Source organism: Mustela nigripes, chromosome 16 (assembly GCF_022355385.1).
Source record: "Mustela nigripes isolate SB6536 chromosome 16, MUSNIG.SB6536, whole genome shotgun sequence".
NCBI lineage: Eukaryota > Metazoa > Chordata > Mammalia > Carnivora > Mustelidae > Mustela > Mustela nigripes.
In genome coordinates this window covers 3414296-3441325 of record NC_081572.1, presented here as the reverse complement: position 1 = coordinate 3441325, position 27030 = coordinate 3414296, and the positions used below count along the sequence as shown (strand labels likewise).

General features: G+C 58.9%; 1 protein-coding gene across 5 annotated transcripts in view; it reads left to right on the top strand.

The window, feature by feature from the left end:
* The window catches only part of PGS1 (phosphatidylglycerophosphate synthase 1), a 36616-nt gene that overhangs the window by 5464 nt on the left and 4122 nt on the right, over window positions 1-27030 (top strand). For 2 of the 5 annotated variants that reach the window (XM_059379092.1, XM_059379093.1), the window contains exons 2-9: window positions 3790-3979; window positions 6933-7010; window positions 8624-8727; window positions 9587-9772; window positions 10705-10883; window positions 12952-13473; window positions 22077-22225; window positions 26198-26327. In XM_059379092.1, the coding sequence (XP_059235075.1) occupies window positions 3790-3979; window positions 6933-7010; window positions 8624-8727; window positions 9587-9772; window positions 10705-10883; window positions 12952-13473; window positions 22077-22225; window positions 26198-26317 (1528 nt within the window). In that variant the 3' untranslated portion in view covers window positions 26318-26327. Of the gene's footprint in view, window positions 1-3789; window positions 3980-6932; window positions 7011-8623; window positions 8728-9586; window positions 9773-10704; window positions 10884-12951; window positions 13474-22076; window positions 22226-26197; window positions 26328-27030 lie in introns of those variants that run through there. The other 3 variants (XR_009400241.1, XR_009400242.1, XM_059379094.1) reach the window with 2 other exon arrangements.

Sequence of the window (27030 nt, the reverse complement as noted above, 5' to 3'; positions counted from 1 at the left end):
TGCCTTCGGCTCAGATCATGATCCCAGGGTCCTGGGATCGAGTCCCGCATCAGTCTCTCTGCTCTGCAGGGAGCCTGCTTCCTCCCCTCTCTCTCTCTCTGCCTGCCTCTCTGCCTACTTGTGATTTCTCTCTCTCTGTCAAATAAATAAAATCTTAAAAAAAAAAAAAAAAGGTGTTTGGTGAAATGGAAAACTATCTCCCCACAAAAAGGAGAAACGCCTCTCTCTCCCCTGAGGCCCCGTGTCAGTAGCTGCGTTTGGTTGTGTCTCGGGGGCTCTTCTGCTCAGTTTCTGAGTGACTGATTATTCTGAACTCAAGTCCCACTGCCGACCCTTGCCCAGCAGGAGGGATGGGCTGCCCTGTCGCACCCAGGACTGCCCTCTAGGCCAGGTAGGCTTCCGCAGTCTTCACATAGTGGCTGGCCACCCCCGCTCTGTCCCCCAGTCTGGGGGCTCAGGGATAAGAGCACCTTAGTCTGGCAGTTCGGCTGTGGATCTGTCTTAGAGACGGTGGGAGGAAGCTTCCCTCCTCCCTGCCCGACCCTCGCTTCATGCTCCCTGTGCCCTTAGAGTCGCCCTGAAGCCTTCCCCTCACCCCGCCCACACAGGTCTCTCTGGGTGGGGAGGGCCCAGGTCAAGGGTCTTCAGCACTTAGACCCAGCCTGCTGCCCAGGGCAGGCACTTTGCAGATTCCCCGGGAAGCCTTAAATCCTGAGGCTGAATCTGTACCCAAAGTCAGGTGTTCCGCGGGTGGCTGGAGTGTGCCCTTCCCAGAGCCCGCTGGCTCCTTTCACCGTTGGAACTGTCGGCTGGGGACGCGTTTGCGTTGTCTGCTGGTGCTGCCTGTGCCACCGGCCTGCCGGAGTGTCCCTTGGTGCTGGCCTGTTCTCCAGACTTTGTGGTATTCCTGAGTCAGCAGAAGCTGGCGCCCCCCCTCCTTCCTCTTCTATCTGGTCCCGCCCCCCACCTCTTCTTTGTAACTAGAAACTGGAGCTGGATGGTCCTGGAACGATGATTCAGGGGAGTCCAGGTCTAGATGTGGAAATTGTGTGTGTGCCGGGTTAGTTCTCTGAATGGCGTGTGTGACACAGCTCTGCTCTTTTGGTGAAGGAACCGCAGCTCTTCAGATCTCTCGGGCCTTGGGCTCCTGACCTGGGACCTGTGGTTTCTTAGTAAGCCTCCCTGGGGTGAGGGGACTTGCCTGTGCAGGTGGTCGCCCCTGGAGACTGGGGTGACTGCGCGGTGGGGGTGCTCCTAGCCCCGGGAACAACCTTTTCTGGGAAGATTCCCATGAGCTGGGTTGTGGAAAGCGGGAACGCACCCCCCCCCCCGTGGGCTTATGGCTGAGGCGAAAGAAAAAAATGAGCCCCCGAGTAGACCTGGGCTTGGCTGCTTCTGCCCCGGCGGAGGCACTCCAGTTAGATTCGAGTGTCCCGCGTCCAGGTGTGGTCTCCCCCATGCCCGAGCCGCCACAGGGGCCCCGTGCCGTCACCGGGGGACCTTCTCAGAGCGCCGTCCTCTTCGGGTGTCTGGAACTGCCGCTTGAGGGTTGGGTCTTCCCCTCCCTGATTCCCTGCACCTAATTGGCTCAGCCCCTTCTCCTCTCTAGCAAAAATAAACCTGCCAGCACGCAGATTAAACAGGAAGCCAGCATGAAAAAGCCCTCAACACGTCTTGGACGATGGCCCTGGTGGAGCCTTCCCGGGGAGAGCTGCCTGGCAGGGACGAGGCTTGCCCGCGGCAGCCCGGGGGGCCCTGAGCCCGGCCTGCCCGTGCCTGCCCGCTGTCTCTCTGGGCCAGGACCGGGCTGACGGTGGGCCCCGGGCGCCTGCGTCCTCTGGACTGGCTGCGGGCTTTCCCGCGGGTGGTGGCACTTGCCAACACCCGCGGCTCACGTTGGCCCAGCCCCCTCCTTGCCTGGAGCAGCCCCTCCGAGTGCCCTGCCTGACCTTCCCCGGGGAGGGTGTCCTCAGGCCTCCCCGGGCGCTCAGCACCACCTGCTCCTCTTTGCCGTCACTCCGGACATGCGTGCTGCCCAGTTCCACCTTCAGTTCATGGTGGCCTTTTCCCCCGGTGTCGTTCTCAGATGGTTTCAGACGTGCAGTAAGCCTGTGAGGCCGCCAGGTTCGTGGGGGCGGCGGCGGGGCTGCTCGCCCCTTGTGCTCCCCACCTAGGCCGGAACAGTGTCACGGTGCCTGGGGTCGCAGCCCGAGCCCCATTTGCCCTCTCTGGGTCGCCGTGTGCCGGAATGTGTCTCCGCAGCTTCCTTTCAGGGAGTCGATGGCGGGGTGGAGGTGCTAGTGGTCGCCCTGGTTCTTAGTCGGTATGGGCTGGGACAGGGTAAGTGCCGTGAGGCTGGGAGATCCGTTGGTGTGGCGCTGCTGTGGGGTTTTCCACCTCAAACAGACCATGTTTAAGTAATGAAAATTAGACTGTAGGCCCCCTCTGGGGCTTCAGATGGATAGAGTGTCGTGCAGACTTTCCCACTGTCTCGTGGTTTTCTACTGGACTGAAGGATCTTTCCCTCTCCTCCTGGAAGTTAGCTTGGAGCGCAGCGGGCGTAAGGCCTGCGGTTAGGGAAATTGAGGCAGTAATCCCTAGATTTCGCGTCTAAGCCTTTCGCTGCTGCTCAGCAGCTGGAAGCCGGAGGACCTTAGCAAGCTGGTACCCCCGAGTGCCGTCATGCTGTCTCTGAGACAGTGGGAAAGCTTAGCTGCTTTCCCCACTCTGCACCGAGGGCCCCAGGCCAGCCCCCGACTTCCTGGGATCTACAGAGCTGCTACCTTCCCCCTGTTGACTAAAGTTTTCTTGGCAGCGAGTCGGCGGGACAGACCAGTGGGCTTTCTGGGAAGCACAGCTGTGGGCCATCTGGCGTCTGTGTAGGGCCGTTTGCGCGCCCTGGGAAGATTCAGTGCTTTATCATGAAGCAAGTGAATTAAGTCATCTTCCTGGAATCTGTGACCCTTCAGGCCTTGGGGTGTTCCTGCGCCCTTTCCCCAAAGCCCCCCTTGGAGTGGCAGTAGAAGCACACGCACCGCAGAGGATTTTCCTGCTGCTGTTTGCTGGACTTGAGAATAGGGCCCGGCTTGCATGGGGCTCTGGGTGTGTGGCCCCTCCCCGGGCCCCCTGTGGGGGGACAGCCGGCAGGTGGCAGGCGGCAGACGTGTGCTTCCGTGGGCAGGCCCTCAATTGCTGCTGTCTCTGCCGCAGTGAAGGGGGGCCGGCTGGCAGGTGGCGGGGGCTCAGCTTGTGCTTTGAGCCCCGAGGAAGACGTCATCCACTGCCAAGACAGCCCCCCAGGCTCCTCCTGCTCCGCCCCTCACTCCACAGTCGAGGATTCAAGAGAAAATTTAGTTTTTCTGGGTCCTTCCCTAAATAAAAGCCTCGTTCCTCTCCGCAGCCCTGCGTTGCAGGGGGCTCCCTCACCCAGGCTCCAGGCCATCGCCAGCAGCCTTCTGCAGGCCAGGTTGTTAGGTTCCCCCGGTGTCAGCCCCGCGGTGGTTTCTAGGTGGTTTCTCGCGGCCACTCTAGACTGGGAGCTGTGTGGAACCAACTGCCAGTTGGGCTTTCTCTGTGGGCATTGGCACTTCTCAGGTTGCTCAGCTAGTCGGGGCTGAAGGAAAAGCACCTTTGCAGAGTTTGACTTGGGCTCACTTAAAATGGTCTAGAGAATCTGGAATTGGTTAAAGAAAAATTCCCGTCCGCCTCATGTGCGGGGCCCTCGTAGCTGAAAGAGACTTCCGAGGAAGCGTTTGAGAAGTGTGACCCTTTCCGTGTCTCTTTAACCAGGTCGCCATGGCTGCTCTTGGCTCCTTTGCTGTCTCCAGCTGTCCCCCAGGTCACCTCCCCACCTTGCTGCCTGTGTCCAGAGGGTGTGCACAGGTTCCAGTGGATCCGAAACCTGGTCCCAGAGTTTGGGGTCTCCAGTTCCCACGTCAGGGTGCTTTCATCCCCGGCCGAGTTTTTCGAGCTCATGAAGGTAAGTTGTGTTCACGGGAGAGAGGGACGGACGCTTGAGACAGAGGCTTGGAGGCGTGAGGATGAGTGAGTCCTGAGCAGAAGTGCCTTCTGTTCTGGAAGTTTCTGATGGCTGCTCGGCTTTTTGCTGTGGGTTCTTCTCCCTGTTAGGTTTTCAGGCTCACAAATACTTGAGTTGTGCCATTATCAGAGGTTCTTGTGTGTTGCTAACATCTCAGGTAGAGTAGCTCAAGGTAGGTGGGCAGTGATCTTGATTCCTTTTTTTTTTAAAGATTTTATTTGACAGAGATCACAAGTAGGCAGAGAGGCAGGCAGAGAGAGAGAGAGGAGGAAGCAGGCTCCCTGCTGAGCAGAGAGCCCGATGCGGGACTTGATCCCAAGACCCCGAGATCACGACGTGAGCTGAAGGCAGTGGCTTAACCCACTGAGCCACCCAGGCGCCCCTAGTGATCTTGATTCTTATGGACAGATTGATTCCATCAGTTCCTTTGGAAGGGAGGTTAGTGAGGGCGGGTGGGCGCCTTGGCTAACGATGTCATAGCACGATAGACCCTTCCCCTGGAAACATCCCCAGGACACAGTGGTGTCTTCTTGGTAGGCAGGGTGTGCCGGGGGGAAAACTTAGCTGTGACTCGTGGGTGAGACTTGATGTGTAGGAAGTGGCTGTAGGACGTGGCTCCCGGTCACTGGAGAATGTGGACACCTGATTTTAGGCCTTATGATCCCTGTTCTTTCCTGGGACTGTGTCTGAAGTCTGGGCCTCTCTGTCTGGGCAGAGATGCCTTTGCTTTGGGGACTTGAGCTTGCAGTGTTCAGCTGTTTGTGGCCCATCTTGTTACTCCAGGTTGACACTGCAGATTGGAATAAGTCATTTGAAACTGAGTAATTTTTATTTTTTAATATTTATTTATTTATTTATTTATTTTTAAAGATTTTATTTATTTATTTGACAGAGATCACAAGTAGTCAGAGAGAGAGGAGGAAGCAGGCTCCCTGCTGAGCGGAGAGCCCAGTGCGGGGCTCGATCCCAGGACCCTGAGACCATGACCTGAGCCGAAGGCAGAGGCTTTAACCCACTGAGCCACCCAGGTGCCCCCCCTGATTAATTTTTATTAACATGAATCCTCTGGGTTCAGATTAGCAGTGATGTTAGAATTAAGGTGTGATGAGGTTAGACGGGCGGAACGGTGGTAGATAATAGGAAATACATGTAGAAATTAATTTTCCTACAGAATAAACTGTGCTTGATTTGGATACTTGGACTTTTTCCTTTTGGCCTCTTATTCCGTAGATCCACACTCAGCTTAATTTCTGACTGGCTCCTTCCAGAGAGCATTCTGTGTGTGTGTGTGTGTGTGTACGTGTGTGTGTGTACGTGCTCACGCCGCTTCCCTGCGCTGCTCATCCGTCCTGGGGTCTTTGTGGAGAGGGATGTTAAGGTGCTTTGCTCTTTGCTCCTGCTTGGTTCTGTTTGGCTGGAAGAAACAGGTTTTCAGAGGCTGTTCTTCATGTTCTAGTCAACTTGGGGTTGAAGGACTGGCTGAGTCTCGGTGTGGCCATCCCCTGGCTGAGCACCTGCCTGGGTGGGGCTGTGGGGGACAGGAAGGGCCCCAGGGCTTGGCCCTTCTGGGAGGAAGCCCTGATCTTGCCCTTTGAACCAGTCTTGGGCAGACACTGGTGCAGGATTGCGTGGGATGTGTCTTTCCTGGGCCCACAGAGCGGCCTTGCTCCCTGAGAGGCGAGTGCAGCCTGTGGTCTGCCTGGCCTGCGAGCCCTTGTCCCAGCACCTGAGCCGAGGTGCCTCTGCTTGAGTCACTGTTTGCTCCGTGTAACCGTGTTCCCTGCCGGCATCCGCCTCCCAAACAACCAAGCAGAGGAGACAGCGAACGTGGGACATTATCTTGTGCTTTCCTGGCCTGCAGGCCTCGTGCCGGTGTGTTCGTGTGTTTCTGTGGCTGGTGCCCTTCCCGTGCCGGCCGTGCGGGCTATGGGTGCCGCATCCCTCCTGGGTCGGAAAGCAGGCGTGTGCCTGCTTCCTGCCTCCCTCCTCCTGCAAGGCCTGGCCCTCCTGCCTCTCCTTCCGGAGCCTGACCTTTGGCACACCACCCATGGTTCTGCGAAACCCCCACCCCCGCTCCGCCACCTGGGCAGGGTGCTTTGAGCTCCAGAGGGCGTCGTGGTTCCCCACATTGGAGCAGGTCTAGAGAGAGTACTCGGCCTGTTTGGACCGAGGTGACATAGTCATCTTCGAGTGCTGCTCTGTTCTGTCCTTGTGCTGGGGGCCCGTCTGCGCTTCAGAGGAAATACGTGCCCTCTCATTGTGAAGGCCAGCCGTGCAGGTGCAGACTGGGCAGAGCAGCACGTGCCTTGGCTCCCACACTCCCCTCCTCTGCCCCTTAGGGACGTGCTCTTGTGCCCTGCACGTGCCCCACGTGTGCTGCCCCCCCTTGGGGGGGTCGTGAATGGGCCGTGGTGTGCGCCCAGGGCAGCTATGGCTTCTGTCCCAGCAGTATGTTGGACGTTGTGTCAGGTTGCTGACACACGCCGCCTTCATTCTTCTGATGGCTGTGTCACGGTTCGTATAGTTAGGTCATGTCTCTCAGGGGGAGTATTTTTTTTTTTTTAAGATTTAAAAAAATTTTATTTACTTGACACAGAGAGAGCACAAGCAGGGGGAGCAGCAGAGGGAGAGGGAGAAGCGGGCTCCCCCCTGAGCAGGGAGCCTGATGCAGGGCTCGATCTAGGACCCATGAGATCATGACCTGAGCCGAAGGCAGACGCTGAATGGAATGAATCCCCCGGGGGGGCCCCCCAGGGGGAGTACTTTAAATGAGGATCGTGGGCGGTTACTGTTAGCATGGGGCTTGCTTCAGATGCAGAGCCGGGCCCGGAGCGTTACTTGTTTGGTGTCCTCCGTGAGCTGTGGAAATGACTGTGACTTGTTTCTTGTTCAGAGTCAGATCAACGTGGCCAAGAGACGCGTGGTGATGGCGTCCCTCTACCTGGGGACAGGTCCTCTGGAACAGGAACTGGTAAGGTTTGAGGTGGGGTGGTCCCCACGGCAGCAGTGCATCGCCCCGTTCCCCCTGGCTGCACGGTGCCCTGAGATCAGGGTCGAGCCGCCCTGTCCTGCTGGGGGTTGGCCCAGTCAGGAGGGCCGGTGAGGGGTGTGGGGCGGGGGCTCGTCCTCGCCCACAGGTCCTCTGCGCCCTGCACCACGGTTCTGAGAATGCTCTGTGTGCTGCTCTCGGACTCGGTGAACGACGGCCCTCTGCCCGTTTCTGTATGGCCTGTGGGTGACAATGGTCTTTGCGTTTTCAGATGACTGGGAAAAAGTTGAAAGGAGGAGATTAATTATGACACAAGAGAAGTCTGTGCGGTCAGATTTCTGTGTTTGTAGGTGAAGCTTTACTGGGACACAGCTGTGCTTGCTCACCACTGCGCCGTCTGTAGCCGCTCTCTGGCCGCAGCGGCGGAACTCAGGAGTTGTGACAGAGACCGTCTGGTTCCCAAAGCCCAGGGTGTTTACTGCCTGGCCCTTTGCAGAGCAGATTTTCTGACCCTGTACTAGACAAATGGACCAAAACACAGGTCGGGCTGGGGTCAGGTGCCAGGTCTGTGGCCTGCCTTGGTCCCCCTGGACTTGGCATTATACCACACTTATCGCCTGCGGGGATATGGGCAGGATGGGAAGGAGCAGAAACCACAGGTTAGCTCAGGGCATGCTTCCTGCGGCGGAAGTCCAGCATGCGGTTGGTGTGCAGGCGCCGTCTGTGGGCTGACTTCACGCGAGTGGGAGTGAGGGTGTTCTGTTGTCCTCATCTTCAGATGGCTTTCCACTCGGGCTCTGAAATGGGCCACAGTGTTTTCTCTGGGCTCCTTGTCTGGAAACCCACAGGGAGGAGCTGGGAAATACCAGGGACGGGGGCAGGAACGGGATGGCGGGTCAGCAGAAGCACTTCTGTCCTTTCCTGCCCCCTCCGCCCTGCACGGAGTTCTCCTTCTGTCTTCAGGACACACTTTTACTGCAAGCTTGGGAAGCCTGTTTGTTCTCTGGGAGAAGACTATCGTGTTGAGCCCATGGAGAGTGGCCAGGGGGCAGGTTTTGTCTTGGATTCGCTGGTTCAGCAAATATTTACCGAGTGCTGTCCATGTGTAGTCACTGTTTGCTGTGTGTGTCTGTGGGGATGTCTGTTGAAATGTGTGAGAGCTCGTGTCTTAGCCTTTCCCCGAGTGGCAAGGTTGGGACTGCTTGGGCAACGTGTCTGACCCACAGACGCGCTCTCCCTGAGAGGCCTGGCTGGACGAGGGAGCTGGGTGGCACCTTCTGGTTACTGCTACTGGTCTCAGAAGTCTCATGGTGCAGATGTGTGTTCCAAGAGGATGCGTGTTTCGGGGGGGGGGGTTTCCCGGGGAAGTTGGCCCTTTTTTTTTTTTTTTTAAGTAAGCTCGACACCTGCTGTGGAGCCCAATGTGGGGCTTGAACTTGAACTTCACAATCCTGAGATCGAGACCTGCGCTGACAACCAACAGTCAGATGCTTCACTGACTGGGCCACCCAGGCGTCCCTCCATCTGTTCTTTTAATACATAATCATCTTTTTGGATCTTATACTTCTGTTCTTTTGGGGTTCTTTTCTTGGCAGGTAGATTGTCTGGAATGCACTCTGGAAAAGTCACTCCAAGCCAAGTTTCCTTCAGACCTCAAGGTGTCCATCCTCTTGGACTTCACGCGGGGCTCAAGAGGTAGGTCTGGCGCACTCCCGCCTGCTCTGACCTTTCCTCTTTCAGACCCTTGTTCGGAGTTACGCCCTTGTCCTGTCCCATCCCCGTCCGTCTGTGTCTGTCCCCTCCCTCCGTCCCCCACAAAAGCCAGGATGTTCGAAGACCGCCTAGACTGCCTGGCTGTCTGTCAGCATTCCTTCTGTAGTAAGTGACTGGAAACCCAAAGAAAAACAACTTTGACAAAAAGAGCTGTTTTTGACTCCTGTGACTGACCTGCCTTGGGTGGGTCATGATCTGGGGGTTTGGCTGGTCACCAAGACCCATCTGCTGGCCCTCCTTCTTTTGGGCTGGCTCCACGTGGTGACCTCTGGGAGCCCCAGGCCCATCTGGCCATAACATTTTATCCATTGAAAGACGGTCTGCTGCCTGAGTGGCCTTCCATGGGCCGTGCACTGGGGCTCTGCGCGTACCAACGGGCCCAGTCCAGCCGGGATGTCTTCCTGTGGAGTTGGGGCAAGGGTTCAGGGTGGGTAGAGCCATTATTACCCAGAGTAGGAACACCAAGAGTAGAATCGGGTGGTACCCCTAGGAGGACGGGGGTTATGGTTTCCAGGAGGAGGGCGAATGGTGCTGGTGTTAAAATGGCAGCTACCTGTGGCCCCGAACACCCCAGTCTTGTTCTGAGACATGTCCATGTCCAGAGCAGAATTTGGTCTGAGGCTCTCTGGCTCGCAGCGGTGCCTGGGGTTCTGGCCGATTCGGATGGGTAGTGCAGGGAGATGTGGGCCTACGGGGGGGCGGCTCCTCCCCTCCAGGCTCACTATCTTTTCTGGAGTGAATTACCTGTTGTTTTTCAAATTCCGCTCACCCCTGTGTTCAGGTAGAAAGAACTCCCGCACCATGCTGCTCCCGCTGCTGCAGAAGTTTCCAGAACAGGTTCGCGTCTCTCTCTTCCACACGCCTAACCTGCGTGGGCTTCTCAGGCTCCTGATCCCTGAGCGCTTCAACGAGACGATCGGCCTGCAACACATTAAAGTGTACCTCTTTGACAACAATGTCATCCTGAGCGGGTGAGTAGTCTGCCGTGCCTCTGGGGCCTCCCCTGGATACTGTCCGGGGTGGAAGTTAGCGGAACGCAGAGAAGGAACATCCGTCTCCTCAGGCCTTCAAGAATGTTGTCATATGTCTCTAGTCGTCATACTGCCTCCGTGTCTTCCACGACACCACATCTGCTGTGGCTCCCAGGCGTCCCTCCATCTGGGAGCCCACAGGGTGCTCAGAAGGGAGCGCCGGCTTCTTGAGCACTTCCCAGGCGCTAGCCACTCTTCTGAGCCTGGGTGTGCTGTTGCGTGTCATCCTCGCAGAGACCCGTCTAGTGTTTATCTCACTTCGTGCGTGAGAGACTCGAGAGGGCGAACGACTTCCTCAGGCAGAGCCAGGAACACCGAAGAAACAAACCACGGAGCCACCTTGGCCACCTGGGTCCTTCTGATTCTGAACCCCGGGCCCTGGGGATGAGCCCTGGCGGTTAGTTAGCTTTGAGAGCGTCATTCCTCTGCCAGCTGGTTGTCGCCTCAGGAGTGGGGCTCCATGGCTCACTCCTTTTTTTTTTTTTTTTTTTTTTAAAAGATTATTTATTTATTTATTTGACAGAGAGAGAGAGAGAGATCACAAGTAGGCAGAGAGGCAGACAGAGAGAGGGGGAAGCAGGCTCCCCGCTGAGCAGAGAGCCCGATGCGGGGCTCAATCCCAGGACCCTGAGACCATGATCTGAGCCGAAGGCAGAGGCTTAACCCATGGAGCCACCCAGGCGCCCCTCTGGCTCCCTCCTTTGTGGCACCTCATGCCACTCAAGCCCCATCTTGTGTGAGTAGCCAGGCTCGGGGTCGGCTGCCACCGTGGGGTCCTGAGCCGGTTGCCGCCCTGCCCCCACCAGTTCCCCTGGCCCCGCTGCCGCGCCCTCTCCGGCCCCAGCCCTTACCGGCCTCTTTCCTCCCCGCAGCGCAAACCTGAGCGACTCGTACTTCACCAACCGCCAGGACCGCTACGTGCTCTTGCAGGACTGCCCCGAGGTCGCGGACTTCTTCACAGAGCTGGTGGGCGCGGTGGGGGACGTGTCCCTGCAGCTGCAGGCCGACAACACGGTGCAGGTGTTGGAGGGGATGGTGCATCCTTACAAAGGTAGGGTGTGGGCTCGGCCGGCCTCCCGAGCTTGCAGGGGGCGGCTGGGGGCCCCGGGGGTGCACCTCTCGGAGCCTTGCCATGTGCTGGCAGGACTTGGGTGACAGAGGCTCATTTTGCTTTTGTCTCTGGGGCCAGACCGAGGTGACTCACTGGCCACCAGTCGTGCTCTGTGGGTCCAGGGAAGGTGGGAGTGTGGGACTTGGCCTGGGCCTGGGGGAGGGAGCCAGGGGCCTGCCCTGCACTTACAGGAAGCAGCCTGCCCTCCCCAGGACCATGGAGTTCGGGGAGCTCGGGGGCTCTGTGGCTCTCAGCTCTGCTGAGGTCTGTGGCCTCCTGCCTGGAAAGTGAAACGGGAGAGCCCTTGCTCTGTTCCCTGGAAATAGGCAAACCCTGGCAGCTAGCGATCCTGGGGGCATTTGCATTCCTGTGATTCCTGTGGCTTCCTGGTGGCCTTTGGGAAGGCCTGCTACTGAATTTGCAGCAGTGTCAGCAGTCGGGGGCGGGGGGGGGGTAGACCCTGACCGTATGAGAAGAGCCCCTGTCCCGGGTGCCAGAGGAAGCCTAGCCCTGGAGCCAGTCTGTGATCTGGGCGCCTGCTCTGCCTGCTGCCAGCCTGGACTCTCAGTTATTACTGTGATATTTTAAATTCTTATCAATAAAAAATGTGTGGAAATTTGCTTTTTCTCGTTATATGGGTGCCTTCAGCTTGCAAAGCCTGATATACTTAATACCTGGTCCGTACGGGAAGCACTGGCCAATCCCTGGTCTGACTGTACAGGCCAGGCACGAATGTGCAGAGAAGTAGGCCCCATGTTCTGGGAAGGGTGAGTCAGCGTGCTCAGGGGGCAGGTAGGGGTGTCTGGGCCTGTGCACTTGGGCCCGGGGGACCTGAGCAGCTCGGAAGGAGTGAACGGATGCAGGGGTCACTCGTCACACTCCGAAGGACAGCTTGAGACACAGTGGGGCTGGCGGCTGCCTCCTCCCCCGTGGGCGCTGCTGTCAGGGAGGGAGGGTTGGCCCAAGCCATCCCTTCTCCTTATCCCAGAGCCCACCCCCAGAGGCCCTCCCGTGTGGCCCCATCCTGGCCTGTGAGTGCGTTCTGTCCTGTTCCTCTTTGATTCTGGCTCAGGCTTCCCCAGGCTTCCTGTTTCCTCAGTGTCCCGGCCGGCCGGCCCGGGCAGCATGGACACTCTCCGCTCTCCCGTCGTCGGCGTTCCGTGAACTTCTGCGCGTCACCCGGCCCCGCTCCCACTGAGCTTTTGGTTTGATCTTCGCTTCTCGGGCTGGATGCTGGCTCGTTAGTGTTCAGTCGTGTCGTCGGCTGATAGCATTTATGGTCACTTCTCGTCCGTCCAGTGTGTCTGGTCGGCCATCTCCAGTGTCTTGTGTAGACGCGCAGGGTGCCAGCCTGCCTGTCCTCGTGCTGTGCCTCGGGGCCGCTCCCACCGTCCCGCCGTGTGGCACCCGCTCAGCCCGCAGTTGTGCCTGTGCATTGTGGCTCACGCTCACATGTGCCTTTATTATTAAACCGTCTCACTAAAGAGCACACCGAGCCCCAGCCACTGGCGTGCAGTTCACACGCATGTGTGTCGTGGGCGGCTCCTGGAAGCCCCTCCGGGGCCCGTGGGGCACTGCGTCCCCAGGCTCCACTCCCTTGATGGGTCTCCCTCAAGTAGTATGGGCTGTTTTTGAACTTGAGAGGGCGCCTGGCTGGCTCAGTTCGTAGAGCATGCGGCTCTTGATCTCGGAGTTGTGACACACGTTGGGTGTGGAGAAGACTTAAAAATCAAATCTTTAAAAAAAAAAAACAACAAAGCTTTTTCTCTTTATAAGTGTGACTGGTAGAGGCCGTGCCGCATTCCCTCGCGCAGGCTCTTCGTGGCCTTGCCTCGGACGTTGGTATCCACGGAGGAGCTTCGCCTGGGCCTGGGCTCCATCGGAGCGTGTCCGCAGGTGGTCGGTCGGGGCATCTGCGCTTGGCTGTCTGGTGCCATGTCCCCATGCAGGCAAGGGTTCGGAACCTCTGCTTCCTGCTCTCACCCTCCCCTCCCGTGTGTCCCTGCAGGTGACCGGGCTGCGTACTGCAAGGCGGCCAACAAGAGGGTGATGGATGTGATCAACTCCGCCAGGGTCCGCCAGCAAGTGCTGCACGCCCAGACCTTCCACGGCGACTCCCTCTTGACTCAGGAGGACGCAGCCGCCGCCGGGGACCGGAGGCCAGCCCCCGACACCTGGATTTACCCACTGATCCAGATGAAGCCCTTTGAGATCCAGATCGACGAGATCGTCACCGAGACCTTGCTGACAGAGGCTGAGCGAGGCGCCAGGGTCTACCTCACCACCGGCTACTTCAACCTGACCCAGGCCTACATGGACCTGGTCTTGGGCACGCGGGCTGAGTACCAGATCCTGCTGGCCTCTCCGGAGGTGAACGGCTTCTTCGGGGCCAAGGGGGTGGCGGGGGCCATCCCGGCCGCGTACGTGCACATCGAGCGGCAGTTCTTCCGTGAGCTGTGCAGCCTGGGCCAGCAGGAGCGTGTCCGGCTGCAGGAGTACTGGCGGAGGGGCTGGACGTTCCACGCCAAAGGTACGCAGGGCCAGCCCGCTCCCTTGGCTCCCGTCGTCCCGGCCACTGTGCGTGCCTGCCCCTCCCGTCTGAGAGTGTCCCTGCTGTGCAGGGTTCTTCCCCTTGCTCTCAGAACTTGACGCCGGAGGCTGGGGTGCCTGTTGCAGAAGGCGCGCGGGACTTCCGGGGGCGGAGAGGCACAGGCCGTCGTCTCTGATAGTGACTGGGTCACTGTACCGGTCACGCTGTGGATTCTTCCCACCTCGGCCGTGCCCTTCTCAGGGACAGAGGGTGTGTTAGGGGTGATTTATTTACTGTTAAACAGCCCGGTTTTTCAGTTTTTCTCTCCCTACTGTGGTTCTTTTTCCTCTCTGTGAATCCTCCACTTTTTTTTAGCTGGGACACGAGGCCGTGTCCTTTCGTTCTGAGCCACATGGCGCCGCCCGTACGTGGGGCCTGAACCGCCTGCGGATCCGATCCCCGCAGGCACTGGTGTGCGTTCCTGGGGCGGCCCACGTGTGCGTTATCCCAGGCCCGTGGGCTGAGACGGGGGTGAGCGGCGTTAAAACCTTGTGCTGAGCAGAGGGCTTCTGCCCACTGCCGCTCACTGTTTCGGGGCACCTGCCTTAAGTGCAGTCCCTCCTTCCGGTGCTCCAGGGGCCACACCACTGAGCTGCCTAGTCCTGTGTCAGAAGAAGGGTACCGACGCGGAGAGCCCCTGGCCACGAGTGGCGGACGTGGTTTTTCTGGCTTCGTGGTGGTGGTTGAGGCCTGCTGTGCTCCTGTGCTGGTGCTGGAGTCTTGCGGAGGGGCTGATGGGGGAGAGGGTGAGGTTGTCTTGGTCTCTGGTCTGTGGCCCTGGGAGCCCTGGTTGTAGACTGCTCTGGCCCCTTGTCTGTGTTGTTTAGATTTGAGGTCATTTGGGGATCACTGCGTGGGTGGAACTCTTTTTTTGTCTTACACGCTGGTTTTCACCTGGGGATATGTTAAAAAAAGTTTTAAAGCCCAGACTGCCCTCTATCTCTTGAATCCAGTTCTCTGAGGACAATTCCAACGAGGTGTGTGAGTGTGTGTGTGTGTGTGTGTGTGTTTTAAAAACTCCCTAGGACTTTCTGAGGTCTTAGAACTGTCACAGCTTCTGGCCTTTTGGGTGGCTCCCGCTTCCTGCTGGGAGACCCACTGCCCGGGCAGGTGGCACTGTTGGGTGTGGAAAGTGAGCTGCCTCCCTGTGCCATGTGCTGAGGTAGGCGGGGGTCTGATGCCTCTGGGCGGGTTGGGCTAGCCAGTGAGGAGGCGGCGAAAGTATGTTAGGATTGGTTTTGTTCCTTACGAGAATAGTGAAGGTGCCTAGGCGTGGGGTGTTGAAGACCACGCTGGAAGCTGGGCGAGGCTTTGTTCTTTGGAGGGGATGTGTGTGCCCAGAAGCTGTGCCGGGGCCATCCAGAAAGTGCTCCCTCCTCATCCAGCCTGTGACACTTCCCCCCCGCCCCTGCACCCCAGCCTACTCCGCCTGGCCCGATGGCTCTGACTGGGCTGTGGGTTATTTCCCTGAAGCAGGCAGTACTGATAAGTGAGCAGTGCCCCCCACCCCACCCCCCAAGTTACCGTTGAAAGAGAAACACCCAACCGGCTCTTCCAGTGTGGCTCGCCCATTCCCGGATGGGCAGGCTTCTGCCCCACCCCGGGTGGGGCCTTGCACTCCGGGAGCACTGGATTAGTGGGGATGGCCAGGAATCCCAGGGCACGTGTGCCTGTGTGTGTGTCAGAGTATGTGAGGGAGAGGGAGTGGGGGCTGGGGTACCCGAGCAGAGCAGCCATGAGTCAGAGGTCAGAGGTCAGTCAGTGGTGAAGTCAGAGGTCAGGGTCCTTTCCTGTGATTGTGATTAATAGTTATGGGGGGGTCCTTCAGCAGCCCCCTTTCCTGGTTTATCCTGGATGCCCGTCCTCCCCAAGGCAGTCTGGGAGAGGAGCAGGCAGCCCAGGGGCGGCTGGGGTGGGTGGGGTTTACTGCTGACTCCCTGCAGGGCCCGTGCGGGTACTGGTGGTGTGTCTGTGCCCACCGGTGGCTGAGCAGCTGGTACGCCGAGATGGCCTTACCCACGCTCCCACAGGACAGGTCTGGCTCATCTTGGCCCCCAGTGCTCCTGGACGCCTCCCGTGAGGAGAGTGAACTGAGATCCCGTGTTCGAGGTGTCTACATCCCTGTGGCTCCAGCAGCACTGGACGTGGTGCCTCCAGTCCCCCTAGTCAGGGAGGGACTCAGTGTTGGACCTGCTCATGGCCCGTGGAGGGAGGTGATGCAGGAACACGCTACGTGGGCCCTGCCTGCGGGAAGCTGCCAGGCTGGGCCGGGGGCATCGTGTGGACATGACCGCAGCAGTCAGCAAGCGCCAGTGGCTGGCTGCTCGTCGAGGGCGGGGGTCCGCGGGCCAGTGCTGTCCGGCTCACGAGGGGCAGGGGCGCCCGGCAGCAGTCCAGATGCCTTGCGGAACGACTGTGGGAGGTGACCCGTGGGGAGGCCGTGGGCACCTCCGCTCGGCGGGCTGCGGAGTCGAGGCACGTCTCCCCGGCCTGCGTCTCGGATGCCTCGGTGGACTGGAGTCGTTGTCATTTCCATGCTGCTTCACAGCACCAGAGGAGCCGTCCACTGTTTACAGGCGCTCGCTCTAGAGACTTCTGCAACGTGGTCTGTTCGGTTTTCTTTGGGTTTTTGAAGAGGCCACCGGAGGAGGCCCGGTGTGCGAGCGATGTGCTGGAGAGGCCACCAGACTTAGAATGTTTGTTTTTTTTTTATTAAGATTTTATCTATTTGACAGAGAAATCACAAGCAGGCAGAGAGAGAGGAGGAAGCAGGCTCCCTGCTGAGCAGAGAGCCCCATGCGGGGCTTGATCCCAGGACCCTGAGACCATGACCTGAGCTGAAGGCAGAGGCTTAACCCAGTGAACCACCCAGGGGCCCCTCAGACTTGAATTCTTGAAGTCTAGTTTTCAGCCCAAATTCCCCTTTGGCAATCCTGGGGGGACCCAGTCCAACCTTTGTGTGATGTGGAGGGATGGCACTGATTCCCCGTCGGGAGAGTACGGTGACCTGACGTGCATTCTGTTGGGGTTTCTGTGAAGTGGCCGAGAGGCGAGGAGAGTGTCCCGGGGCCGTGGGGCGGGCGCTACAACACAGCTTGTGTTGTCACGTTTAGCCTTTTAAGTGAAAATGTGTATTTATTTTATGTATTTATTTTTTTAAAGATTTTATTTATTTATTTGACAGAGACAGAGCAAGACAGGGAGCATAAGCAAGGGGAGTGGGAGAGGGAAAAGCCAGCTTCCCGCCAACCAGTGAGCCTGAAGTGGGGCTCGATCCCCAGGACCCCAGAATCGTGACCTGAGCCAAAGGCAGATGCTTAATGACTGAGCCACCCAGGCACCCCTTATGTATTTATTTTTAAGAGACTTAATTTCTTTAGAGCGGTTTGGGTTCAGAGAATTGAGGGGCAGCTCGTGTGGTTTTCCCTACCCCATGCTCTGGTCACGCCCTGCCCCTCTGTCAGCAGCCGGCAGGGAAGAGCGCACTGGTAACCGGTGAACCGACGTTGACACACTGTCTCCCTGAGGCCACACTTTATATCCGGGACATCCCGGTGGTGTGCGTTCATGGGTTCAGGCGGGTGAGGACGTGTATCTGTCATCACGGTGTCACAGAGAGAGCCTTTCACTGCCCTGAACATCCTCCTGGCCTCACGTCCGTCCCTCCCGCCTCCCCCGACCTTGACCCTGACCGTTGACTGTCTCCAGATTTTCACCTTTCCCGGAATGTCATATGGTTGTCCTCACACCGTCTGTAGTCTTTTTCAGACCGGCTGCGTACGCTAGTAATGGGCATTTAAGGTTCTTTTTTTTTTTTCCTCTTTTAAAGATTCTATTTATCTGAGGGGGAGAGGGGAAGAGCAGAGGGGGAGAGAGAGGGACACGCAGATTCTTGCTGAGCGTGAAACCTGACAGAGCTCAGCTCCATGATCCCAAAGCACGACCTGAGCCGAAAGCAGAGGTCCACCGCTTAACCTGCTGAGCCACCTAGGTCCTTAAACCTTAGTGCTTTTTGTGGCGAGAGCTCTTTCCTTTCAGTGCGGAAGAGCATTGCCTCGTCTGGACGGCCCGCAGTTTATTCATCTGTCCGTCCACTGAAGGGCTTCTCGGTTGCTGCAGCGACTCCCCTGTTAAGCCTGGTCCTGGGGGACAGCGGGGTCTGGGGGCCAGTGCACAGTGGCTGTCAGACGTTGTAAGCCCTGCATCTGTCCTGTGCCAACGAACTACCCTCTCTAGGTCTTGGGAAGGCAGCAGCCCCAGGGGAGCCTGAGTGGGGATGAGGGATGTGTCTGTTGGGCCTGGGTTCTCATGTCTCCTGCTCTCAGAGAAGAGTGGGCCTGTGTCATGCCCGGTGCCACTGCGGGACTTCTGGCTGGGAGCAACAGGCCCACAGTCCCTTCGGGCAGGGGCATCTCCACGCTGGGGGACTTCTCAGGGAAGGATCAGAAAATGAGCTTGGACTCCATCCAGGTGCTGTCCCCTAGGCTAACAGCCTGCTGTGTGGCCAGGGTGGGGCAGGCCATTGGAGTAAGAGATTTCTGGCTCCCGCTGACAGAGGAATCTGTTAATGATTGTGAGAATTGTCACTATTTTTACTGTTTTCCCGACAGGCAGCTTGGCACGGTGCCCAAAGGTGAGCTCGTGGTGCGAGCCGGGGCAGCTTCACCCTGGGTGTTCGGCCCATGCGCCTCCCCTGGGCACCAGCAGGTGTGCCCTGGGGCAGGGCTGCACCCAGGGCTCTGCGGGGTGGGGGTGAGGGCGGGGAGGGGGGAAGAGACGTGGACATGGCAGCCTGGAGTGTCAGGCAAGTGCTTTGCTCTCTGAGTTCGAGACTGTGGTGTCTCCTGTCCCCTTGTATTTCTCTAGTGGTCTGAGAATCCTCTGGAGTCAGTTGCAGAATATTGTGTCGGAGGTGAAGGAAGGAGGGAGTGTAATTTGACGTCTTTCTTGAAGAGAGCCTCAGGGAAGTCCTCTCTCCAGAAATAGTCGTGAGCTCCTGCTTTAGAAGGCAGAGCTTTTTGAACTTAATTTTTTCATCACTTGTTAGAAGATGCACTGTTTATCTCATTCAAACAAGTACTTATGTCACATGTGTGTCTTTCATGCGCCAGGCAGCATTCAGGGTGTTGGGAACCAGTTGCTGGGGACCAAAGCCCTTGCCCTCTCTAGATGTCGGTTTCCTCGAACAGGAAGCAGGTACAGACAGATGAATCTGTTCACATGGAACGTCAGGTAGGGGACCGGCGTGTGGAAGACCAGAGCAGGAGGAGGAGGCGTCTGGGCTGATGGGGGTCTGTTCGACTCGGGGGTTGGGAAGGCCTCTCTTTGAAGGGGACACTCACTGAGCACAGGTCCTGGCTGGAGGCTCCAGGAGGGGGACCCAAGATCGTGAGGTCCCAAGACCATGCTAGGCATGGAGAGAAGTGAGGGGGGCAGGTCGGGAGGGAGGGAGGCAGGCTGGAAGGGGGCCAGGCCGTGGGAAGAGCTCAGAGGACTGGTGAGGGAGCACTGCGGGGGCCTTGAGCCACCTAGTCTACCCTGCAGCACGGCGCTGGGACTGCGTGGAGGAGGGACTGTACCTACGGGAGTGGAGCACAAGAGGCTGCCCAGGGCAGGCAGGGGGGCTCTCGTTGCAGAGCTGGGAGCCTGCAGAAGTCTTGGGACTCGGTCCAGTCCTCTGTCCTCAGCGCGCTCCCTCTGGGGCTGCGGACTGCCTGCGGCCAGTCCCCTGCTGTGCCATTGCTCTTGCTGAGTGTCCCTCCCAGTCTGGCGGGTGCTAGACTGGTGAAGGCGTTGGGCGCAAAGGTCAGGCCCTGGGCTTGATGACAGACATGCAGCCCTGCTGGCAAGTGCGAGAGCCCGGCCCTGCCCCTCCCCCTCCCCGTGTGCACCCTCTCGAGGCCCTCCCTGAATGGAAGTTTCCTGGTAGTCCTCCGGGTCTAGCCCAGCAGCACACGCGTCCCACGTTAGGAGCTTGCACTCGGAAAGGCTGGCTGTGCCCGAGGTGGCGTCTTGAGCTCCTGGGGCACGGGTACCACATGGCCTCAGTATCTGTGGGCTTTGTGTCCTTTTGGATGGAGAAAGATCACGGTCCATGTGGGTCTGCAGGGGAAGTGGCGGGGCGGTTGCCGGCCTCACGAAGGCGTCCAGTATGTTCCACATACGAGCTGCCCGTCACGCCCATGTGCCCTCCAGAGGCCAGCCTGGGCCAGAGACGAAAGCCGGAGGAAGACGGTGTCTGTTGTGCCTTCCCAGTGGGGTGGTCGTGGCGGGCGGGTGCGGGGAAGCCCTCGTCTCACTGCATGGAGAGCCCAGGTGCACACATGTGCAGCACACGGACGCGGGCACCCTTCATCGGGGCTGCAGGTCTGAAGCAGCTCTTCAGTGGTCGCTAGTGAGAGCAGGCTGGGAGGGGGTGGCGTGGCTGAGGAGCTGTTGGCGTGGGCCGCCTGCCTCTCATGGCCGGCGCCTCGGTTGCCTTGGGAGGAAGAGATGTACATTCAGGCAGATTTCAGAAATAAAAAATACCCACAAGATCAGGTCCTTTCAGTCTTGCCCAGCAGGCCCTGTGGTCCAGGAGCCTTGGATGGACACCCCGCATCTCACATGATTCACCTCCGCTTTAGCCCGTGTCAGCCACGTGTGTGTCAGGCCTCCCTGCTACGCACTCTGTCCCCGACTGAGTGGACTCTGGAGAGCTGGCTGCGCCATGAGCCCCAGGTGTCCCCACTGCTTTTGAGTCTTTCCGATGGTGACATCGCGAGAGTTCGATTGGCCATGGCAGGTGGAAAGCTCTGAGGCTGGCGGAGCCTGCCCCTGGCCCTGGCCCTGGCCCCCAAGCCTTAGGCTCCGTTCAGAGGTGGGGCAGGAGGGGCTGAGGCCCGCACGGGACGAGAGCCGGCACTGCCATGGTCCAGGCTCAGCTGTTCTGCCCAGACCTCCCTGGGCATCTGGAGAAGTGCCAGGGGCTAGCCCGCACACCCCCGCGGTGACATGAGATAAGGTGAGCCCCACGGTCGCCTACACGCAGTGGCCCCGTGGGGCGGTACAGTTAAGTGAGCGACGCACACAGGCAGGCAGGCGGCTTTGATGTGGCCCCCGGGTGGGGGGGGTCGAGCGCATTACAGGAACAGGCCTCGGAGCGTCGTCATCTCTTACCCAAGGTATTCTTGGAAACGCTCTTGCTCTGAGAGAGAATTAGGAAATGGCCTTCTATTTTCGGCTCCTTGGTGTGTATTATACGTTGTTGATTGGCTCGTGATGGTCATGCGCACCCGTGGGCCCTTTGAGAGGGTCATGTTGGCGGAGGAGAGACCAGCCGTGGTGGGAGGGCCTGAGGCTGGCCGTGAGCAGGGGCGCCGGGCCGACTCCCGGGCTGCGTTTTCTGGGCTGAGCGTGTTTGGTGCTAGCGAGGGTGTGGGAAATACAGTGGCCAGACCCAAGTCTGTGCTCCCCTGAGAGGAGGGATCCAGGGTAGCCGATGTCCCGCAGAGGTCGGGTTTTCAGGGTGGTCTGTTCAGGAGAAGTAACTGTGACGGGCACTGGACTGGGCAAGCCAGCCTTGGGACTCGGGGGAGGGGATGGAGTGTGGGGGACCGGGGGCACAGCAGACCCACCTGCTTGTTGTCTGAGGGGACGGATTAGGATTCTGAGACAATCCACAACCTTTATGATGCACCTGTCAGCATGCTGGGGGACAGGGCAGGACCCCGTGCACCCCCCGGCTGCTTTTTGTCCGGCTGTGCTGTCAGGCGGCTCATTTCCTAACAGAAAAGGGGAAATGGTGCTCTTTGGGGCGGGACAGAAACTTAGAGGGCCTCTTCGGTGCTCTCTGCCACTGGCCTCTAGTGAACTTCACGTGTCTGGCTTGGATGTCCCTGAGCCCTGGCAGGGACTCCTGTCTGGTACCCTTGGGTGTGGTAGGTCAGCAGCCCGAGGTGGGGAATCGCGTGTCCCAGGGTGGGAGGGATGCAGAGTGGAGTGACCTGGGCTTACCGAGAGCTGTGTACCCCCTGCCCCCGCCCCCATGGAGCAGCCCCGCGCCCGTGGACTTGGTAGGAGGTTTGCTCTTCCCTAGGCCACCTTCTTAGCACGGTAGAGGTGTCTTTCCCGAGAAGCAGCTACGGACTTTGTGCCCTTGGTGCTCGTGGCAGGACTATGGAGCCTCTGGCCAGAGTGGGCTCCATGCCGGTGGCCAGAATGTGGTCGAGGAGGTTCAGAGAGCGGGATCAGAGGCCCTGAGGTCTCGGTGTAGGGGTGGGGGACTGTGGTTAGCACAGGGTGGTGAGAGTGGGCCGTGAGCACGGGCCTCCGGGGCTCCCTGAAGGACCCACCTCTCCCGTGCTTGGCCGGAGACAAGGCAACGTCCTCTCGGGGCCGCGGACGGCCTCAGGTCCCTGTCTGCGCAGCACCCGGGTGGACGGCGCGGCCTCCCTGACTGCTCGTTCCCAGCAGGGCTGCTTCTCTCAGGTTGAATGGCGCGTGGAGAGGCGCTCGGCAGATGCTGTGCTCATTTCCTGTCCGCACCTTTCCTTTTCCTGCAGGCCTCTGGCTGTACCTGGCAGGGAGCGGCCTGCCCTGTCTCACGTTGATTGGCTCTCCTAATTTTGGGTACAGGTCGGTTCACCGGGACCTGGAGGCCCAGATCGCCATAGTGACGGAGAGCCGGGCCCTGCAGCAGCAGCTTCACCAGGTTGGTCGGGACGACGGGGTTTCCTGGGCTGAGCGGAGGGTGGCTGGGGGCTCAGCCCTGCCCGCGTCACCGGGTCCCCTGAGAGTGGCCCCCGCCACCGTCTCCACTGTGAGAAAGAGCCCTAGTCCTCAGGAGCCCAGCCCTGAGAGAAGCCCGCTGCGGGGCCACCCCGAGAAGCGGCGTGCCCTCTAACCCCAACCCCCCCGCCACCCCGCTGCAGCTGCTCCGGCCCCACGGCCCCGAGGGCTCCCTCCTCCCTGAGTGCTCCCTCCGTGCGGGCGAGGGCACTCTTCTCTCACCCGGACACCCCAGCCCCTTGTCACAGTGCAGGTCAGCCGGAGGGGGAGTGTGCGGGAGAAGCCAGGCTCACGCAGGCCCCAGAGCCCCCAGCCCTGAAGGCAGAACGGGCACTCAGGGTGCCAGTGTCCCTGCTTGTAGAGACAGAGGAGGTGGACCTCAGGAAGCAGCCTGAGCCCCATGCAGAGGGCCTTCGTGGAGAACGGAGCCGTTTCAAGGGCGCGGGCAGCTCTGTGCCTCCGTCTCTGAGCCGTAGGCTCCGTGTGCCCTGTCCCCTGGATTCTGTCGCACTCCACACGTCTCCCTGGGGTAGCTCTCCGGTGCATGCGGGGTGGCGTGGGGGGCCTGCGGGGGGTGCCCGCCAGCAGCAGGGGTCTCTCCGGGGGTGTTTGTGGAGACTGGAGGTGGGTGATGTGTGGATGGGCCGAAGTTTGTGGCCAGCTCGGCCCTTTATCACTGGCCAGGCAACAGTGCTGACAAGGCAGGTCCCTTTTCCTTGGGGAGTGGCAGTGTCTTGGAGTTTCTTATCTTCACGCTCACGGTTGTCATAGGCTTCTGTCTTTCTGTCCGTGAGGGGAAGAAGCGAGCATTCTCCTGAGAGTGGGAGCTGGCTCAGCCTGTGGAGTGCTCTGGCCGGGGGCACAGGTGGCCGATCCAGGACCCACCTGCTGCCCTTGGAAGACACATGGAAGTGGGGAGAGCAGCCCTTTCGCGAGCTGGGGTTAGAGACTCTGAACCCTGTGCTGCTGACTGGTCCAAGGCCTGGAGAAGCTGGGGGAGAGCCTCATTTCCTCACCGGGGCAGGGACGCAGGGTGGTTCCCAAAGGGTCAGCAGCTGCCTCGGCCCTCCGTCTGTGGGGTGCGTCCAGAGGAAAAGAGAAAGTTGCTGAGAATGCGTTAGTGCTTTTGTGGGACTGTGTGTTTGGTGGCCTGTACTTGGGAGCCCCATGCCATGCGTGTACGAGCGGGGCGGCACTGTACACTTCTCGGTCTGTGACCTTTCCAGCGAACCCTTTCCATGGAGGGGGCCAGCTTCCCTTGTGAGTCACCGGAACACAGATAACGCTGCTGTGGGCCAGACCTCAGAAGCCTTGGCTGTTGACTTTGTGAAGCTTTTATTCTCCAGTGTTTGGGAATGACTGTTGCGAAACTGTGGGAGCCTTTGTTGCTGGATGAGGACACGGTAACTGCCTAGTCTCTGGGACCTGCCTTTTGCCATGTGGGAATCCTGTCAGTGGCCCAGTGGGCCGGGGTGCCGGGAAGGCCTTCACGACTGGGGGCCAGAGGAAGTGGTAGCGGCTGTGTTCTGGGTGGCCAGTGCAGAATCCAGCCGCTCAGCAGGTTTCTTGCTACCGTGAGGTTTCCAGAAAATGAAGAAGCCTCACAGCTGAGGCTCCTCCAGTTAGAGTTGGTGCGAGAGGGGCAGGGCTGCAACCTGGTGGGGTCCGCTGGATTTTTGATGGGTGGCAGAGAGGCCTCGGCCTGGGAGCCCCTGCCCTGGGTCAGTACACTTGTGGGTGTGAACCGGGCCTCGGGCCAGGACCAGTTCCCCGTGGATCTGGGTTGATTTGTGGAGGCAAGTCCCCCAGGCCTGGTCCTGGTCCCTCTCCCTGACCTCCTGAGTAAGGGGATTGAACCCACATCCTGGATCTGGAGGGAAGCCGGACGGGTTGTGGTCAGGAGCTGTTATCCCAAATGGCACATTTGGGATATTTTCCTTTTCTTCCCAAACCTGAGTCCCATGGGCTTCAGGCTGTGGGAGGGCGGCAGTTCACACTGCTGCGGCCCTTCCTTCTCCAGAGGCACGATGATTTCTGTGCTTGTGAAATGCAGAAACGCATTTCTAGATCATTCCACCTGTATACTTGGATGCTGGGCCTGTAACCCCCCTGCTCCCGCCAGGTGGTCCTACAGTGCCTGATCCTGGGACTGCCCTGCCACACAACCTCCCCACGGCCCAGAAAGTCCCTAGAATCCCGGCTGCCCGTGTCCTTGCTCTCCTGTTCTCCTTGGGGAGATAGAGGGAAGGGCCCTACTCTTGTCGCACTGGGCGCTGGGAGTGGAAAGGTATTTTTATCAGAGTCCGAAGCCCCTCCCTTCACTTAGTACACACAATCAAAACTGAAAACTTCCTGGTTTTGTTCAGAGAACACGGTTTACCACTTGTGACCCAAGAAAGACTCCCCTGGCCAGCATTGTAACTGACCAGCTGACTTCCTTCTCTGGCCCTGTTGTGGGGTCTCTGAGGAACTGTAAGTGTCTCTGGTGATTTAATTGAAATCTTGGCTGAGTATTCGTTTGAAAGCATGAAGCTGGAGCCGGGTCTGTGGACACTTCTGCAGGCCTGCCTCCAGCCCGCAGGCGGCTCCTCCATCAGGGACGTCCAGCCAGGGACTGGGCCCTCGCTGCCGGCACCCAGGTGCCCACTCAGCTTGGAAGTGTGTGGACCCTGGCTTCGAGAGAGAGGCGAGGGTGTGAGCCTGAAAACCATGCAGGAGAAATGAAGTCAGGCTCCTGGGGCTGTCCAGCCCTGGACAGGAAAGCTGTGGACACTTCCCGTCGTGTCCTCTGTCCCCCCGTTCTTGCTGGGTCGTCCCTGCCCCCAGGGAAGAGCGCCTTCGGTTCCCGGGGCGGTCGGAGCGGCAGCATCCCAGCGCTCCCTCTGGCGCCCCTGGGCCCGTAGTCGACCCTGTTTTCAGGGCCATTCTCTCCGGTCCTCATGGTGGTGTGGCGTCGTCGGGATTTTCTGGACAAAAGGATCCAAGATCCAGAGAGTGATGGCTCTCTCCCCGCCTAGTGGTGGGAACCAGTGGGTAACTTCCTGACCCTTTCGTCCGATACCTTAGGATGGAAACACGGGACTTAAGGCGTGTGTCGTTTAGGAAGGTGTTTCCTCTCAAAGATGGTAAGCACGGTTTAAGAGAAGGTTTATGTGAGTGTCTTTAAACTTGTTTTTAAATATAAAATAAACATTCATTGTAAAAATTCAGAAAGATTGGAAGGTGCCTGCCCCTCCTTTCAGAAACGTCACAGAAGTCACTCCGAGGATTCCCTCTCGTTTTGTGTGTGTGGAAAGGCATGACTTGTCTTTTTAACAGAGCTAGGATTATATTCGTGGTTGTCTTCTAGAACGCGATTGTCTTGTGGTGCGTGCTGGCTTGTCATATGGGTTTATTATCTTTAATTAGTTGTGGTGGACATTTAGGTGCTTTCCAGTTTTTCCCGGTCATGAGCGGCACTGGGGTAGACAAGATCGCAGAGATCCTGGGTGCGTAGCTCTCCCTTGGGATAAATCCCTGCAGCTGGGGCTTCTTAAGGCTTTGACACCTGTTGCCAAGTTGCTCTCCAGGAAGATGTGGGGACCCCATGTGCGGCGGCAGAGCGCACTCTGTCGGCCTCTGTCGGCTCCGGGCACCACGTTCACAGAACAACTCTGTGCCAGCTTGAGAGAGGAGAAACCCTGCCATTTCAAGAACGTGTCTTTAAGTTGTGCAGCCAGAGTGAGGGTGAATTTAGGCTTTTCTCCAGCGGCTCTCAGGCGGCCTCCCCTGCCTGACGCAGCAGCCCCCCTGCCCCCCAGCGCCTGAGCCGGCTCCATGCGGGACGTCGGGGCCGTGGGGCCACGGCACCCAGAGCTGCAGGAGACCCTGATGCCTGTTTGTTCTTCCCCCTCAGGAGCAGGAGCAGCTCTACCTGCGCTCAGGTGTGGTGTCCTCCGCCACCTTTGAGCAGCCCAGTCGGCAGGTGAAGCTGTGGGTGAAGATGGTGACTCCGCTGATTAAGAACTTCTTCTGAGGACAGACAGGTGCTGTCTTGCGGGGCTGCATGTGGGTCGGGGGGTTCTGTCCTAGGGTGGTTGCTGGGATGTCTCGCTAGGGCCCAAGGGCTCTGTCCTGCGGGTCACCATGGGTATCATCGAAGTTTTCCAGGCCCGAAGCTCGATTGGGTGGTCCTTTCCCTTCACACCGGCACCACGGCTTGGGCCGGCATCGTGAAGTGGGGCCCAGGGCGGTGGGAGCAGGAGGGACGCTCGGTGACAGGTCCCGCTCTGCCCCTAGGGATGGAGGCTGCTGCTTGGCGCCCGGAGCCACTGGCTGTGGCCCACAGGGGGACGCGAGCAAGGTTCCCATCACATGTGCAAATTTAGAGAGGAATGTACTACTAGCCGTCCGACACGGTGCCGCGGTTTCCCGCCTCGCTTCCCTCCTGAGTGGCGCTTTGACTCTCCCGTTTCTGCTGACGTTTACGTGCCGCTCTGTATCTCTGGACAGTGTGTGTGTCTGGCCGCCCCCAGATCTGAAGGCTCACAGACGCCCAGGCCAAACGCTGTACCAGCGTTCTGGCTGAAGTGTGAGCCAGCAGAAACCCCGACCACCTGCACGGTGTCAGTCGCCTGATATTTTTTTTTTTTTTTTTTTTTTAAACAATTCTTTTTTTTTTTGCGGCACTCAGGAGGGAAGAGAGGCGGGAAACCGCGGCACCGTGTCGGACGGCTAGTAGTACATTCC